Here is an 18020-nt window from a genome sequence, read left to right as displayed (position 1 = left end):
TTCTCTGTCAGGGTCGGACTGTGCTTAGTTTTGACCTGGAGAAGGGAGAGAGCGCTTTAGGCATCAACATTATTGGTGTGGAGACTGAAGGCAGTAGCGGTCATGGTATCTTCATACAGGAGATTCAGTCAGGCTCAGTTGCATACAGGTAAAGTATAAACACAGACATTGATACAAATACAGCGAAACTGCATAGATTATAAGAGGTCAGAGCTGCACTATTCTGGAGCTTACGTTTACTGAGTGAAGTCTGAGCGCTTGATTCAGATCTATAGCTCTTTCCTACCCTCTTCCTGTCCTGTCTTAGTGATGGACGTCTTCATGAGGCTGATCAGATTTTAGCAGTGAATGGAACACAGTTTGACTCATCAGTAACACAGGAGCAAGCTGTCAAGGTTCTGCAGGAGGCTGCCCCCATGGTAACCTTGATTGTAGCCAGAGGGCCAATCCCCAGATTCAGCCCACCACCACGGATGAGCCACACTGTCTCTCTCAAAAACCTCCCTGGCCTTGCTGAACAATTCAGTGTAAGGTTCCTTAAAACCTTTATATATCTGGTATTATATAACATTGGTTTTACCTTAGATTTCTTAAAACATACACTTATAGTCAAACATTGTGCTGTAACACATTTGACTGAATTTATGTTTCTCGTTATCTGAAAAACCTTTTGAACCAAAGGTGTATCTTTAAAGGAAAAGTTGAAAAAATATCATATTTTACTAAATCATGTCATTCCAAACCTGTAAGGTTTTATTTCTAATATGGAACACAAAAGGAAAGAATTTAATGAATATTCTGGTCTGTCTATTCAATACAATGGCAGTAGATAGTACCTCACTTTAAAGCTTTAAAAAGCACCCAAATGTATTATTATACATTATTATTACTATATTATGTATTATTACTATAATGTATTAAAAGTAGTCAATGCGACTTGTGCTTCATATTGCAAGTCTTCTGAAGGCATATGATAGATTTTGTTTAAAAACCACCTGAATGTTAAGTCATTTATTAGCAAAAATTGTCCTTTCGGTTCATACAAGAACTTACATTGTTTAGAGCTAAAAACAGTGCAAGTTCTCACATGAACATGCATTCTACTGTTAACGAGCTAAAATCTAGGCAAAGGGTGGCTACTTTATGTGAGCTAAAATACTTCTACTTTGTAGAATTTTTTTTAAAAATACATAATTCCCAAACTTGCATTGTGTTTTGATAACTTAATATATAAATAATAAAGAATGAGTAGTAAAGAGTGTCCTGCTTTTGTCTCTGAAACTGCTTCACAACTGTTTTACTGTATGTCTTATAACTATAAATCTATTATTATGTTACAGAACTGCAGTAATCTGATTACATCACCACAATAAGTGGAGTACAGACAGCACAGTACAATCTTATACATTAGCTTTCCTTTACACAAGGTAGTTAATTTTGGTGTTTGCTGTGAGCATAGTCTCATGTGACAGTAAGAATACCTGCTAATGGTGGGAGTCGATCAATTATGATGAAATGGAGCCCATTTCTATTAAAATTACTATACTTATTATAAAATCACTGATTAAGTTTGTTCCACAGCCTCGACAAATTCATCTGATTGAGCTACAGAATGATGGATTGGGTCTGGGCTTTGGCATTGTGGGCGGGAGGAGTACTGGCATCATGGTTAAAACCATCCTAACTGATGGGGTAGCTGGAAAGGTATGAATTAATCATGATGTGTTCACAGACACATGCACAATAATTTATGTAATGTTAATGTTTTGATTGTGCAAACAGAGAGTGTTGGATTATACAAAAAGTGGTAATTTATGTAATGCCAATTTAGTATTATACTAACAGAGAGTAGAAAGCTATGGAAATTTTCGACACAATTATAAAACAGAGTCTTAATGTGCACCCAAATCCCTTGACTTGTGCGGTTGTTTGCACACAGGATGGTAGGTTGCGTAGTGGAGATCTTCTCCTCAGGATCGGTGATGTGGATGTGTCCTCCATGGGCAGTGAGGAAGTGGCACGGGAGCTCCGACTCGCTGGTTCCAAAGTGAGACTTCTCATCGCCAGGGAAACAACTGATGTTGACCTTTCACCCCCCATCACCCAGCAACAGGACATTCTGGTGCGGAGACAGGTGCAGTGCTGAGCGTGTGTGATCCTGAGCATGTGTGGATGCACATCTATATGTCTATTGCTTTATTATGATTTTGCAAGTACAATATAATAAAAGTTTGGTTAGCTAATAATAAAAGCATTATCCTTGTACAGGATTTAGTAGAGCGAAAGGAAAACCCAATCAGTGTCAGATTCACTAATGGCAAGAATGGTTTGGACATCAACAATGCCAAATCAATGGAAAACTTGAACGCAGGTATGATTTCTGATCACTGTTATCTTTTAAGATGATGAGAGATTACTTTACCCATCAGTCTGAGAGACAGAGTAAAGGTCAAAAGCAAACAAATATATTATGTGTTGACTAAATGAAATGTTTAAAATGAATGTTGATTGGTGCCCTCTGTGTGTTTTTAGAGTCCAGTGGGTTTGTAGGAAAGAGCATACTAAAGGGAAGTGCAGTGGATCAGGATGGAAAAATTCACATTGGAGATCACATCATTACTGTGAGTTCGAAAATGTCAAATTAATTTGTTTCACGAGTTCACAGGTTCATATAGTCGTCGAGCACATTAAAGGAAAAGTTCACTCAAAATGGAAAATTTTTCATTTTTTCACCCTCATGCCATCCAAGATGTGTATGACTTACTTTCTTCTACTGAAAACAAACAAAGATTTTTAGAAGAATATTTCAGCTCTGTAGGTCTTTTCAATGCAAGTGAATGGTGACCTGAACTTTGAAGCTCCAAAAAGCACATTAGGGCAGCATAAATGTAATCCATACGACTCCAGTGATTTAATATATGTCTTCTGAAGCAATGCAATCACTTTGGGTGAGAAACAGATCAATATTTAAATCCTTTTTTACCATAAATCTCCACTTTCACTTGAATGGGAAAAATGAGATTTAAAGTAGAAATGTATCTGTTTCTCACCCACACCTATCATATTGCTTCTGAAGATATAGATTTAACCACTGGAGTCTTATGATTAGTTTTATTCTGCCTTTATGTGATTTTTGGAGCTTGAAAGGTCTGGTCACCATTCACTTGCATTGTATGGACCTACAGAGCTGAAATATTCTTCTAAAAATCTTCTAAAAATCATACACATCTGGGATGGCATGAGGGTGAGTAAATGATGAGAAAATTATCATTTTTGGGTGAACTGTCCCTTTTAGGTAAACTGATTGGGCGTGCTGTCCATAACGGGGGGGGGGGGCACAGGACTGGGCTTGAGCTCTGAGATCCCCTCCTGTACTATCTGAAGAAAGCAAGAAATAGAATGACAATTTTGAAATAATAATTGGTACAGGCATTAAGAAATGTAAAGGTGGAGATGGGGAGCCGCTAATATATCCTTGGGATATGACTGACAGGCCAAGAGGAACAAGCTCCTCCCGAACTTATGTTTGGAACTACATTTATTCTTTGACTCCTTATGTGTGTGTGTATACATAACTTTTTTATGTACTTTTAATGATTTTAAGGGAGAATTGGTGGTGAACCTATTATCCCTTTTGGATTAATTTTTCAGAGCTTTCCGGCTGGGCTTTTGGCAATTACTGCTTCTGCTGCCGCTTTTGTGTGTATATGTGGGTGTGTGGGTGTTTGTGTATGTGTGTTTATGCGTGGGAGTGGTGTGTGATGGTTGTTTACATTGTAGTGTTTGTCTTAGGCTGAATGGTAGCAGCATGTATGATTAATTACATTGCTGCTTGTATTGTGTTTGTATAAGTGTAAATCTGTCATTAGTTTATGAAAACAACATTTGACCACAGTAACTGTGAATAATATTTTAAGCAGGTGGTTCTCAACTGGTGGGTCTATTCTGATAGGGGCATGAACAACAGGGAAAAACAATTCGAAATACAAATAATACAATGCCACGAACCGTATAATCTTGGATTGTTAGGATGGCAAAATAAATAGGCTAATCAACTTTTAAAAGGGAGGGAAAAAACTTCCAATATATTTTGTTGTTGATGTCAAAAGCTGTGCATCCAATTTTGCCATCAGTTCATGTTACTAGGTAGATGCTAGCCAAAAAGGCAGATGCTAACATGGGTAGGTTGCATGACATGCTTTATCCTCGAAAACCATGAACAAAACTATGCGAGGTAAAAGGAAGTATGACCTAGACTGCATTTGGTAATACATTTGGGTTTGGTACTGTGTTGGTGTCCAACGTAAAACCTAAACCAGCAAAACCAGTTAAGAATGACTGTTTTAAGCTATTTTTGAGTGACAAGTGTTGTAGATATGTGCACACTTTCTTTGACTACAGTATGGCATTGGGGCCTAACCTTAACAACCCATTAGAACTCCAAATATAAGCCACTTTTCATTGAAATAATATTAAAAAACTAAAATCAAAGATCTGTAAACTTAGATTTTGTGGCCACCCTGAGGGTAAATCAGATGACTAGGTAACGTGTTGTCATGTTGTTGTGTATGTGTGTGTGTTCAGGTGGATGGTCAGAGTCTACACAACAGCAGTGAACAGAAAGCAGAAGAAATTCTGCATTTCTCTGGCCAGCATGAGGAGATATCTCTTCTGAGAAGGGACACACAATCTGAAACACAAACAACCCCTATAATATCCACAATCTCCCAGAGACCTTTGACCCCACTGGGTCTCCTGCCCCCTCCACTGCCACCATGTCTACCAGAGCCAAAGCCAGTTCTGCCCCCAGGAAAAGTTCTCTATACTGAACGCCGCGACCTCACCTTCAATAGAGAGCACAGTTAGTGAAACTGTTTCACCCTGTCAGTGTGTCATTTCCACTCATTCACACGTTGTTTGATTCATGAGTTCTCCATCTTCACTCTTTCTCTGTGTGTCTCCATAACTCCTTTTTTGATCCTAATAACAGATTCTGTTTGTGTTTGTTCTTTCTCTGACCTTAGTTGATACAAAGCAAACCAGTTATTTGGAGTCCAAGCTGGAGAACAGTAGCCACCAGTTTTCCCGTAAGAGTGGAACTCATTGTATTAAAGGAATAATGTATGTTATTCACAACTTCATGTCTATGAATGGACAGCATCTGTGGCATGCTGTTAGTTACCACAGACAATCATTTTGACTCATTTTAAGAGCAAACAGGAAACTTTTTCTGTTTAATCTTGAAATGTAAACTTTGAGGGTTTTAAAGGGGTCATGACATGAAGAATCACATTTTCCTTAAAGTCGTAGCGTGCATGCGGCGACCACTTGTGTATGCATGCACAGTTATATGGAGTATACTTTCACAGGCTCGTGTTCGATTGTAAGCAGATGCTGAGCGTTTGCATCAAAATGGAAGTATATTTAGGGCTTTATCGTCAAGTCTTAAAGGAGAGGCAGCACCAAAACTATGCGTTTCTGACAGAGGGTCAGAATGAGGGTGGAAAATGATCATGTTTTACAAATATATGACTGTATTGTGTGCAAAATATTTTACTGATATTGTAAGTGAACCTCAAGGAAAATATTAAAATAATAAAAAAGGCATGTCATGACCCATTTAAAGCTGAAACGTAAAGCTTGTATTTTTGTTAAAGCACTTAAAAAAGGGAATGTTTATTTCTTTAGGGGTAAAATGTTTTAATGAGGAAAAAATTACTAAGTGCTTTATGCGGTTGTACCTCGAAATAATGTCATAGTTGCTCTTTTTAAACATTTATATTTGGTGCTGCCAGCTAGTCTGCTAGGCTTCCATTGTAAGTGTATTACTGTAACACTTCGACATAGACATTAAGTTGTAAATAATCTGGAACAATCCGATTTCTTGTAGTCTGCTTGTTGATTTCTAGCATGTAGTTGTTCATGACTTGACAGTGATGATAAATCATTGAAACGGACATAATTATCCGGAATGATCAGAATGTAACTAAAAGGATGAAAACATGCAGTATCTTTGGAAATTCAGGTTCTATATTTTTCAGTTATAATATAATTAATGTATTTACTGTGTGATGCTTCTGCACCATATTTCAGTAGCCAGACTATCTGAGGAAGAGGAAACACTGAAGGAGAAGTGGCAAAGCAAACTGGACCCTCAATATGAAGTCATGGTGCGTCTCATTTGTATTCTGTCCTGTCATGCTGACTGTTATTCCCTATCTGTCACTCACTCGATGTTGTGTCGATGTAGTGACACTAGGGGTCACTCTTGGGAGCCCGAGACACCTCTGGTCTTTGATAAAAGGCCAATGAAAATTGGCGAGTGGTATTTGCATGCCACTCCCCCGGACATACGGGTATAAAAGGAGCTGGTATGCAACCACTCATTCAGATTTTCTATTCGGAGCCGAACGGTCATGCTCACTGAGCTGAATTCCCACAACCGTTCATTCACCTCTGCTGGATCTGACGCCGCATTTCAGCGGCTTCTCCCTCCTCTGCACTGGTGCACTGCAGAGAATGCCCCTGGATGCTTTGGCAGAAATAAAAAGAGTATATTTCTCTAAAAGAGTATATATCTCTAAAAGAGCGGCACACACGGAACGTCTTTTTAAAGACGCGTCTTTTTAAAGATGCCTTTGTGTGTTATTCCTGGTTGCGCTCGTTATCTCTCGCCTTCTGACGGTCACGATCACTGTCTTTCGTGTCTGGGCACTGCTGATGCGGAGACAGCATTCGTGGATGGGTCATGTACTCATTGCGAGAACATGTCCATGGCAACGATGCAGTCGCGGCTTACCTTCGTAAGAAAGCAAGCCACTCCAGAGGCTCCCCGCCTCGGTCCTTCTACCCACGGGTATGAGACCAGCGCAGCTAGCACTGGGGGCAATTTGGGGACCCCAATGGGACCGCCTCCGCCAGATATCCCCCCGTGGACCTCCCATTCCCCAGCATGCTCGTCTGCCCCGATCGGGCTTCTGGAAGAGTCCACCGGCTCATCTCACGGTTCGACCTCTTGTGTAGGAGCCCGCGAAAGTGATGAGCTCTCGAGTGCAGCAGAGAGTGGGCTCGTCCAGTCGGACGCGGAAGCCTCAGCTGGGCTCCTCCCTTCAGGTGCGGTTGCCCAGTCACAGGCTGACGCGGAGATGATGACATGCTTTCCCGGGCAGCCACGAGCGTCGGGCTAGAGTGGAACCCTCCGCTCTCCCCTGAACCCTCGAGGCTCGATGATTGGTTCCTGGGCTCGCAGCACCGCTCAAAGCCACACCCCACACCTGTTCCTTTCTTCCAGGAAGTGCATGAAGAGCTGACAAGGTCGTGGGAGGCACTTTTTACTGCCCGGTCCCGATCTTTCAGCTTCCCTGCCCTCACTACCCTCGATGGTGGGGCAGCCAAGGGCTATTCGGCAATCCCCCCAGGTGGGTAAAGGCGCTCGCGGTGCACCTATGCCTGCAGAGCGCCGTCACCTGGCGTGGGTGCCCAAAGCTCCTGTCCGAGGCCTGTAGGTTTACGTCGTCTCTGACGGCCATGGCCTACAGTGCCGCTGGACAAGCCGCCTCTGCCCTGCAAGCCATGGCTCTCCTGCAAGTCCACCAAGGCGCTAAAAGAACTGTACGAGGGTAGTTCCGCCCCGGGATTGATGCAGGAGCTGTGCTGCCCGACCGACCTCGCTCTCCGGGCGACGTAGGTCACGGCGTGGTCTCTCGGGCGGGTGATATCCACCTTGGTGGTCCAGGAGCGCCACCTTTGGCTCAACCTGGTCGAGATGGGAGAGGCCGACAAGGCACGGTTCCTTGCTGCCCCCATTTCTCAAGTTGGCCAGTCCAGCGACAACGAGGACTTTGCCCAGCAGTTCTCAGCGGTGAAGCAGCAGATGGAGGTTATCCGGCACATCCTGCCCCGGTGCGGCTCAAAACCCGCACCCCGTCTGCTCGTCGCCAAGGGCGTCCCCTGCGGTGACTGCACCAGATCCGCCGCAGCCCGCCCCTGCGTCCCTGCCCCGGCGTGGAGCCCACCGCAGGAAGCAGACGCCACCCGTCTCGTGGCCGCAAAGAACCCGCAAAAGGCTTCAAAGCGCCTCTGAGACGGGTGACCCAGGGACGACGAAACCTGCTGCTCTGGAGCTGGTAAGCAGACCACTCCATCTCCGGTCGAGGGCCTTTGTTACCTTTGCATTTAATTGTGCTGCATGCCCAAGTGGCTGCAGTACCCAAGAGTTCAGCAAGAGCAGTTTCCTTGTTCCCTGGGTCACGTATCCGGTGTGCACGGCCGTCATCATGACCACCGTCCACCACCCATTTGGTAGGTTTGGCGCTACAGCGGCGGTCGCCCCGCCCCTGATCGCCCAGCTGTGGCACAAAATCTGCCCCCGATGTGACAGTCTCCACAGGTCACGAGGACAGGCCTCTTCCTCCCCTGTCCCAGGCTGTTCCGGGGGTGGTCACAAGGAGCCAGGTAAGTACTTCGATATCCCTGAACTCAGCACGGCCACGACACGGTGTGGCACCTCAGGCTCCGCCCCGCCACGAGGCCCCACCCGCTGGTACGTCTGACAAGATTGTCCGAGATGAAGAAGGGGTTTTAAAGCCCCTACTTCATTGTACCGAAAAAAGTCGGTGGGTTGCGGCCTATCTTGGACCTGCGAGTACTGAACCGGGCTTTAAACAGACTCCCGTCCTAGATGCTGACGCAAAGATGCACTCTAGCGAGCGTCCGGCATCAAGATTGGTTCACGGCGGTAGACCTGAAGGACGTGTACTTCCACGTCTCGATTCTGCCTTGACACACACCCTTCCTGCGGTTTGCAGATCGACTAGGGCTTCGGGTCAACTGGGAAAAGAGCAAGCTCTTCCCGGTTCAGAGCATCTCCTTTCTCGGTTTGGAGTTGGACTCAGTCTCGTTGATGGCACGCCTCACGAACGAGTGTGCACAGTCAGTGCTGACCTGTTTGAAGGCGTTCAAACAGAAAAAAGCGTTTCCACTGAAACCCTTTCAGAGGCTCCTGGGGCATATGGCATCCTCAGCGGTGGCCACCCCACTCGGGTTGATGCATATGAGACCGCTTCAGCACTGGCTTCAGACTCAAGTCCCGAGATGGGCATGGCGCTGCGGGACACATCGCGTGGTCATCACGCTGGTCTGTCACCGCCTCTTCAGCCCTTGGACCGACCTCACGTTACTACGGGCAGGCGTTCCCCTAGAGCAGGTCTCCAGGCACGTCGTGGTCATGACAGACACCTCCAAAATGGGCTGGGGCGCTGTTTGCAACAGGCACACAGCTGCTGGCTTGATGTACCGTGGCTGCGTTGGTACATCAACTGCCTCGAGTTGCTGTCAATTCTGCTCGCCCTGCGGAGGTTCCGGCCATTGATCCAGGGCAAGCACATATTAGTTCAGACAGACAACATGGCAACGGTAGCGGACGGCTGTCACGGCAGGTTACCCTCAGGGGGGAGTGGAGACTCCACCCTCAGGTGGTCCAGCTGATCTGGAGTCTATTTGGACAGGCACAGGTAGACCTGTTCACCTCCCAAGAATCCTCCCACTGCCCGCTCTGGTACTCCCTGACCGAGGCACCTCTCGGCACCATCTGGCACCCGCGACCAGACCTCTGGAATCTCCATGTCTGGCCCCTGGACAGGACGCAGAAGACCTAAGTGGTTTACCACCCATGGTGGTAGACATGATTACTCAGGCTAGGGCCCCCTCTACAAGGCGCCTGTATGCCTTTAAGTGGCATCTGTTCGCTAAGTGGTGTTCTTCCTGACGGAAAGACCCCCAGAGATGTGCAGTTGGATCGGTGCTTTCCTTCCTGCAGGAGAGGTTGGAAGGGCGGCTGTCCCCTTCCACCTTGAAGGTGTAAGTTGCTGCTGTAGCAGCACACCATGACACAGTGGACGGTAAGTCCTTAGGGAAGTACGATCTGATCATCAGGTTCCTGAGAGGCACCAGGAAGCTGAACCTCTCCAGACCGTGCCTCGTTCCCTCATGGGACCTCTCTGTAGTTCTTCAGGGTCTACAGAGAGCCCCCTTTGAGCCATTGCAGTCAGCTGAGCTTAAGGCACTCTCCTTGAAGACTGCTCTCCTGACTGCGCTTACTTCCATCAAGAGGGTAGGAGACCTGCAAGCGTTCTCTGTCAGCGAAACGTGCCTGAGTTCAGTCCGGGCTACTCTCACGTGATCTTGAGACCCCGACCGGGCTATGTGCCCAAGGTTCCCACGACCCCTTTTTGGGACCAGGTGGTGAACTTGCGAGCGCTGCCCCAGGAGGAGGCAGACCCAGCCCTGTTGTTGCTGTGTCCGGTGCGCGCTTTACGCATCTATTTGGATTGCACGCAGAGCTTTAGGATCTCTGAGCAGCTCTTTGTCTGCTTTGGTGCACAGCGGAAAGGAAGCACTGTCTCCAAGCAGAGGATCGCCCACTGGCTCATTGACGCCATAGCTATGGCATATCACGCCCAGGACATGCCGCCCCCGGTAGGGCTACGAGCCCATTCTACCAGGGGTGTAGCGGCCTCCTGGGCCCTGGCCAGGGGTGCCTCTCTAACAGACATTTGCTGAGCAGCGGGCTGGGCAACACCCAACACCTTGCGAGGTACTACAATTTCCGGGTGGAACCGGTTTCGTCCCGGGTAGTGGCACGCAATACAAGCGGATAAGCCCGGGATAGCCGGCCGGGTGTATCGCTTGCACATAGCACCTTTCACCTCCTCTGAGCTGAAGACGTGCGCCATTAATTCCCAGTTGTGTTCACAAACTATGTTCCCTGGTTGACTTCCTCCGAGCCCTGTGGCAGTCGAGTGTTCGGAGAGACTCGCTGCCGGCCCAGTATACGTGCTAACTAAGAGCACTGTTCTGGGATAGGTGCTCCGCATGTGGCGGTTCCCTGTAAGGTAACCCCATGCGACGTATATCTTCCGCTAATTCGTTTCCCTGTTGGCAAACTGCGTCTTCCTTGGGCAGAGCCCCCTTTGCCACAGTCTTCATGTTTGTAGTAACTCCTCCCCCATTGAGTAGGATCTACCGTGAGACTTCTCCACATGATCGGCAAGACCATGTGACATATTTTCCACTTAAATATCCCCTCCTCTCTCTGGATGAGGTGTGGTCTCCGCGGTGTCCTCCCCTTGGGAGGGACACCCCCCGACTAGACCTGGTCAGCCCAGTCGGATAATCCCCCTTTTTTTTGGGAGTGAAAAAAAAAATGGGAAAAGAGGCCACGACTGGGCTAGACTGTCTCTATCTTTTGGGTAGTCGACTTGTTCCCAAAGGGCCGTTCGACACTCATAACTATGTTGGGGGAGGTTATGTGTCGGCCTGGTGCACTGGCTATGAGGCACACAGTTGTCTGCCGGTCACACACCTCCAGTTCATGTAACACAGTTCAGCCAGTTGCGGCGTTTTGTATAGGGACCCCTAGTGTCACTACATCGGCATAACGTCGAGTGAGTAACAGATAGGTAACGTCATGGTTACTTGCGTAACCTCTGTTCCCTGATGAAGGAAACGAGAAGTTGTGTCCCTCCTGCCACAATGCTGAACTACCCGCTGAAATGGCCTGACCTTGTCTCGGCTCCTCAGCATAAAACCTGAATGAGTGGTTGCATACCAGCTCCTTTTATACACGTATGTCCGGGGGAGTGGCATGCAAATGCCACTCGCCAATTTTCACTGGCCTTTTATCAAAGACCAGAGGTGTCTCGGGCTCCCAAGAGTGACCCCTAGTGTCACTACATCGACACAACATCTCGTTCCCTCCATCAGGGAACAGAGGTTACGCAAGTAACCATGACGTTTTCCATGGCTGGGATTTGTGGCTGTGTGTCAGCATGCATCTATGTATATGTCTCTTTCATATGCCTTTTTGATTTTGATATATGCACATGTCTGTTAAGGTGTTTGTACGTCAATATATATGGGAATGCGTTTATATTTACATTGTTTTAAGTGTGGAATTGTGGGTTTAGGTGGTCCAGGTCCAGAAGTTTAGTGAGAGCAGTGGTCTTGGTGTGAGTCTGGAGGCTAAGGAAGGTCATCATTATATCTGCTCTATATTGCCAGAGGGTCCAGTGGGACAGACAGGAGTCATACGCCCTGGAGATGAGCTGCTAGAGGTTCACTTTGCAAATACTTACATATACAAACACAGTATTATAAAAGTCATAGCAACCATCTCCTCAAAAAGCCACACTAAAAATTTAGGCTATGCATTAGACACCCAAAACTAAATTACAATTGTATATAGAGCAGAATTTTGAAATAAAACATGGAAAAATAACAATATCAATTCAAATCCAATGTCAATATTTTATAGGATTGTAAATTGTAAATACCACATTGCTGCACTCCATGTACCACAGTTTGAGAAGCACTGCTATAGCATTTATATAGCTGAATAAAATAATCTAAACATATGGAAACATTATATTTGGTTATACTACTAAGTCAGACAAGCATAACACACAGAGAATGTTGTTGTTTATAGATTACACTGTTGTAATCCCTTATCATAAACCCTGTTGACACTTGCATGCATAATAACTAAGAGCGACCATCTTTTTTCCTTCTCTCTGTTTTTTTATGCAAAGCACTTTATTCAGTGCTGACTGCACTTGAATATCAATTATGACAGCTACTTAAAATAGCTCTTCCTGTCAGTAGAAAGCCCAGAGTATCAGTTGAGCAGAATAATAGAGCTGCTGTGTTTGTTCTGTCTGTAGGTGAATGGGATCTCACTGATTGGTGAGTCACATAAGGAAGTGGTGAGCTTGCTGAAGGAGCTTCCTGTGTGCGTTTGTTTGGCATGTAGTCGTCTCATCCCATCCACACTCACTGAGGAAGATGATGATGACGATGATGTACAACTCACCCTCAAGGAGCTACTGGCAGAATTTAATGAAAAGGTTTTCTGTGTCCCAGTTATGGTTTTTAAAGGATTTCCACTGTCATTAAATATCTGAAATTATCGGGGGATTTTGTAATTGTACTTTCCAGGCCTGGAAATGTCGTGGAAATAATAATAAAAAAATCTTAAATTAAATGAAAATTTCTATAAGGAATTTATTTTCTTTATATTTAAAGTTTTGCTCTGCTCTATTATATATGATATCATCAGTCTGTCCGTTTAAGGTAACCACCTTCAAATCTTAGAACGTTTTTGTCTTATAAGAGACATTAGTACACTAATTAGTATAATTGTTTTAATCTGTTATTCCAAAAATTGCGCACTGGAAATCTCTTTACAGTTTTAAATATCCTTTTTGCATTAATTACAAATGACTGTAAAGCTCATTGAAAAGTCATGAAAATACATTTATTAAAAGGTTTGGGAACCCTGCTTTTAAAAGAGCAGCTTGAATGTTGTTTGTATACTAAACTTTTTCTGAATGAAGGACTATTTATAAACTTAAAGGGATAGTTCACCCAAAAATGAATGAGAATTCTCTCATCATTTACTCACCCTCATGCCATCCCAGATGTGTATGACTTTCTTTTTTTTTCTGCTGAACATAAAGGTTTTTAGAAGAATATTTCAGCTCTGAATGGTGACCAAAACTTTGAAGCTCCAAAATCACATAAAGGCATCATAAAAGTAATCCGTACGACTCCAGTGGTTAAATCCAGATCTTCAGAAGTGATATGATAGGTGTAGGTGAGAAACAGATCAGTGCTTAAGTACTTTTTTACTATAAATTTCCACTTTCACTTTGACATTCTTTTTCTTTTGTTTTTGCGATTCACATTCTCCGTGCATATCGCTACCTGCTGGGAAGGGAGGAGAATTTATACTATGAAAATTGTGTAAGTTTTGCTCTTATGGACCTACAGAGCTGAGATATTCTTCTAAAAATCTTTGTTTGTGTTCAACATAAGAAAGAAAGTCATACACATCTGGGATGGCATAAGGGTGAGTAAAAAATGACTGAATTTTCATTTTTGGGTGAACTAATACTTTAATATAAAATAATATTTAAAAATCTTTTTTTTTTTTCTTTAATTAAGTTTTACTGTTGTGAATTAACTTAAGATCACTTAATACCACTCATGTTTTATTATAAAATGATATTTTATCTTTAAAATACTGAGTGAATCACTTTCGGTCAAAGGCTGAGAAGAATTTGTTTGGTGGTTTTGGTGCCCGCAAAGAGGATGATGGGAAGGCAGAGGCTCCTGTGCTATCCCATCAGGCCATGTGGGAGAACGAGATTCAAGTATATGAGCTGCAGAAAGGAGATTCTGGACTGGGATTCAGCATACTAGACTACCAGGTGTGTGTGTGTGTGTGCGTGTGTGTCTCAACAAGAAAACAGTTAGGAGTCCCATTTGGTTTGAAACCATGGAGGGGTACTAGCCACATTGCCCTGAAACACTAAAGTATACTACAACATGACATGGCAGCCCTGTCTCCTAATATATTTCTATGCTCCTTTTTCTCTCTCTCGCTGTCTCTTTCTGAAACTCTCTCAGGACCCCATGAACCCAGGGCAGACTGTGATAGTGATCCGCTCTCTTGTAGCAGGTGGTTTGGCAGAGAGAGATGGCAGGTTGTTGCCAGGCGACCGACTGATGTTTGTCAACGGGACTGACTTGAGTCATGCTAGTCTGGCTCAGGCTGTTCATGCCTTGAAGAGCACCAGTTTGGGCACTGTATGCATAGGAGTCTCAAAACCCTTACCGGTAAATATCTCCATTTACTTCACAAGCATCCAAAGCCAGACATTATCAATCAACCTAGAGAAATGTAGAAGAAATAAAGAATCCAAAGTAACCTAGGTTCCCTGTCTGTCACTCACTCAATGTTGTGTCGATGTAGTGACACTAGGGGTTCGATCTTGAGAGCCCTAATCACCTTTGCTTAAAATAGAAATGCCAATGAAAATTGGCGAGTGGAATTTGCATGCCATTCTCTGCCCCGGACATACGGGTATAAAAGGAGATGGCGTGCATCACTCATTCAGATTTTTTCTTCGGAGCCGAATGCATGTGTGTTCGTCCTCTCACTCTTTGCTACGCTGCTGTATTCTTACGGTGCATATCAGCGGTCACCCTCACACGGTTGAGTGCTGTGTTTCCCCTGGGCGCTTCGGCAGCTTGAGTCTGCAGGTGCTAAAAGAGTATATTAGAAAGAGTGCATTTCCTTCTAAAAGAGCTCGCGCAAAGGCTTGGCATCTTTTTAAAGATGTCCTTCCGCGTTTGCGATACTTGATGTGGCTGTTATCTCTCCCCTCCGGATACCCATGAAATCTGCCTCGAGTGTCTGGGGCGCCAGCACGCCGAGGCAGCTTTCGTGGAAGGGTTATGTTCTCACTGCGAGAACATGCCCATGAGAATGTTGCGGTCGCGGCTCACTTCTTTCTACTTGAAGCAAGGAGCCAAAGTGGCTGCTCCCCAACCCAGTCCGTCCTGGGCTGACGCTCAGCCGGCAGGGTCGGCAAGCACCGCGGGCGATCTGGATGTGGACATGGCAGCGTTTCCGCCGGCTCAGCCCCCGCAGACCTCCCATCCCCCAGCATGCTCGTTCTGTCTGGACGAGCTGTCGAGCGATGCAGGCGGTCTGCCTCAGGGTGGGTTTAATGTGTCGTTCATGGCTTGCGACGAGGATGAGCTTTCGGTCGCGGCATCGGAGGGTGGGCTTCTGCTATTGGAAGCGGACGAATCTTCTGAGCTCCTGCCCATGGGTGGTAGAGCACAGGATGAGTCAGACGCTGAGATGGCAGTCGTGCTTGCCTGTGCGGCTGCGAACATCGTGCTGAAGTGGAACCCTCCACCCTGCCCTGAGCGTTCGCGGCTGGATGATTAGTTTCTGGGCTTGGAGCGCGACTCACAGCCACTAAAAGACCTGCACGAGAGTAGGACCGACCCAGGGCTGATGCAGGAACTGCGCACTGTGACCAACCTTGCCTTACATGCGACGAAGGTCACGGCACGCACCCTGGGGCGGACGATGTCCACGCTTGTGGTCCAAGAGCGGCACCTGTGGCTGAATCTTGCAGAGATGCGTGACGCCCTGGGCCAGCATGTGGTGAATATGACATCGCTGAGTGCCCTCTGGGCCTCGGCACCCACATGGTCAATAAAAGAGCAGTTTCCTCATTCCCTGGGCCAGCGCACTTGCAACGGCCAGGCACTGGAAGTCTTTCCGGTCAATCAGGCGAACGCGAGTACTTCCCATTCCCTCATTCACCATCGAGAGACAGCCGGCGAACAGGTGAGTGTGATGGTCGCTGGGGCTGCTCACCCGCCCCAGTCACCAGCCACCTTTGCAGGCTTGCGGAGCAGCACGTCCCCCCTGGGCTTTCTTCCAGGTGGGACGCCTGCTCTGCCTTGCCGTGAACCACCCTGCCCGGGCACGGTAAGTCCAGTTATCCCCCTGGTGCCACTGTCACGGAGGCTGGAGGCCTGGTTAGAGCTCTCCAGCCCCTCACGGTGGCTCATCAGGATGATTCGCCTCGGCTACACAATCCAGTTCGCCAGACGCCCGCCCCAGTTCAGTGTCGTCTTCTCCACTATGGTGCAGGGTGAGAGTGCCTCCATCCTTTGGGCAAAGTTGCCACCCTTTTGGTGAAGGGAGCAATAGAGCCTGTCCCAGTAGCCGAGTTGCACAAGGGATTCTACAGCCCTTATTTTATCGTGCTAAGAGAGGGGGAGGGTTGCACCCAATCTTGGACCTGCGTGCCCTGAACAAGGCCTTACACAGGCTTCCGTTCAGAATGTTAACACAGAAGTGCATCCTGGCATCAGTACAACATCAGGATTGGTTCGCGGCCATCGACCTGAAGGACGCGTTCTTTCACATATCGATCCTTCCTCGACACAGACCCTTTCTTCGGTTTGCTTTCGAGGGACGAGCATACCAGTACAAGGTCCTCCTCTTCGGTCTGTCCCTGTCCCCCCATGTCTTTACCAAAGTCACAGAGGCTGCCCTGGCCCCGCTAAGGGAAAAAGAGGCATACGCATTCTCAATTATCTCGATGATTGGCTTATCCTAGCTCACTCGCGAGATCTGTTGTGTGCACACTGGGATCTTGTGCTTCAGCACCTCGACCGGCTCGGGCTTCAGGTCAACTGGGAGAAGAGCAAGCTCTTCCCTGTGCAGAGCATCTCTTTTTCTTCAGGCAGAAGGTAGCGGCACCAGTGAAATGATTTCAGAGGCTCCTGGGGCATATGGCAACCTTGGCGGTGGTTCTCCCCCTCGGGTTGATGCATATGAGACCGCTTCAGCACTGGCTACAAACTCGAGTCCCAAGGTGGGCATGGCACCATGGCACCCGGTGTGTGACCATCATGCCACAGAACCGTCAGACTTTCAGCCCTTGGTGTGACCTGGCGTTTCTATGGGCAGGTGTTACCCTAGAGCAGGTTTCAAGGCGCGTCGAGGTCACGACGGACACCTCGAACTCGGACTGGGGCACCGTGTGCAATGGGCAGGCAGTGTCGGGGCTCTGGACGGGGCCCCGACTCCAATGGCACATCAACTGCTTAGAGTTGCTGGCAGTATCACTAGCCCTGAGGAGGCTCCAGCCATTGATTCAGGGCAAGTATGTGTTGGTCTGAACCGACAACACAGCGACCATAGCATACATAAACCGCCAAAGGTGGCGTACGCTCGCGTCGTATATCTCAACTCGCCTTCCGCCTCCTCCTTTGGAGTCAGCAGACCTTGAAGTCTCTGCAAGCCACTCACCTTCTGGGTGCCCTCAACCGTGCAGCGTACGCGCTTTCACGGCAGGAGACTCCACCCCCACGTAGTCCAGCTTATTTGGGAGAGATTCGGGGAGGCACAGGTAGACCTGTTCGCCTCCCAGGACTCCTCTCACTGCCCCCTGTGGTAGTCCCTGTCCGAGGCCCCCCTCGGCACGGATGCCTTTGTGCACAGCTGGCCTCGGGGGCTACGCAAGTATGCGTTTCCTCCTGTGAGCCTCATTGCACAGACTCTGTGCAAAGTCAGGAAGGACGAGCAGCAAGTCCTGTTCATTCCACCGTACTGGCCCAACAGGACTTGGTTCTCGGATCTGATGTTC

At 46.9% G+C, this 18020-nt stretch overlaps 1 protein-coding gene across 8 annotated transcripts in view; it reads left to right on the top strand.

Annotated features, from left to right (window-relative positions):
- The window catches only part of si:dkey-92j12.5 (multiple PDZ domain protein), a 104934-nt gene that overhangs the window by 18892 nt on the left and 68022 nt on the right, over positions 1-18020 (top strand). For 7 of the 8 annotated variants that reach the window (XM_051702317.1, XM_051702316.1, XM_051702314.1 and 4 more), the window contains exons 5-17: positions 12-148; positions 308-527; positions 1582-1704; positions 1940-2134; positions 2269-2371; positions 2533-2621; positions 4585-4861; positions 5025-5087; positions 6094-6170; positions 11967-12113; positions 12720-12902; positions 14106-14267; positions 14467-14676. In XM_051702317.1, coding sequence (XP_051558277.1) covers positions 12-148; positions 308-527; positions 1582-1704; positions 1940-2134; positions 2269-2371; positions 2533-2621; positions 4585-4861; positions 5025-5087; positions 6094-6170; positions 11967-12113; positions 12720-12902; positions 14106-14267; positions 14467-14676 — 1986 coding nt within the window. The remainder of the gene's footprint in view (positions 1-11; positions 149-307; positions 528-1581; positions 1705-1939; positions 2135-2268; positions 2372-2532; positions 2622-4584; positions 4862-5024; positions 5088-6093; positions 6171-11966; positions 12114-12719; positions 12903-14105; positions 14268-14466; positions 14677-18020) is intronic. The other variant, XM_051702313.1, reaches the window with a different exon arrangement.

The sequence above is a fragment of the Myxocyprinus asiaticus genome, chromosome 7, assembly GCF_019703515.2.
Source record: "Myxocyprinus asiaticus isolate MX2 ecotype Aquarium Trade chromosome 7, UBuf_Myxa_2, whole genome shotgun sequence".
In the NCBI taxonomy this organism is placed as follows: Eukaryota; Metazoa; Chordata; class Actinopteri; order Cypriniformes; family Catostomidae; genus Myxocyprinus; species Myxocyprinus asiaticus.
Note: the sequence above shows the minus strand (reverse complement) of the source record. Positions and strands in the feature narration are given on the sequence as shown.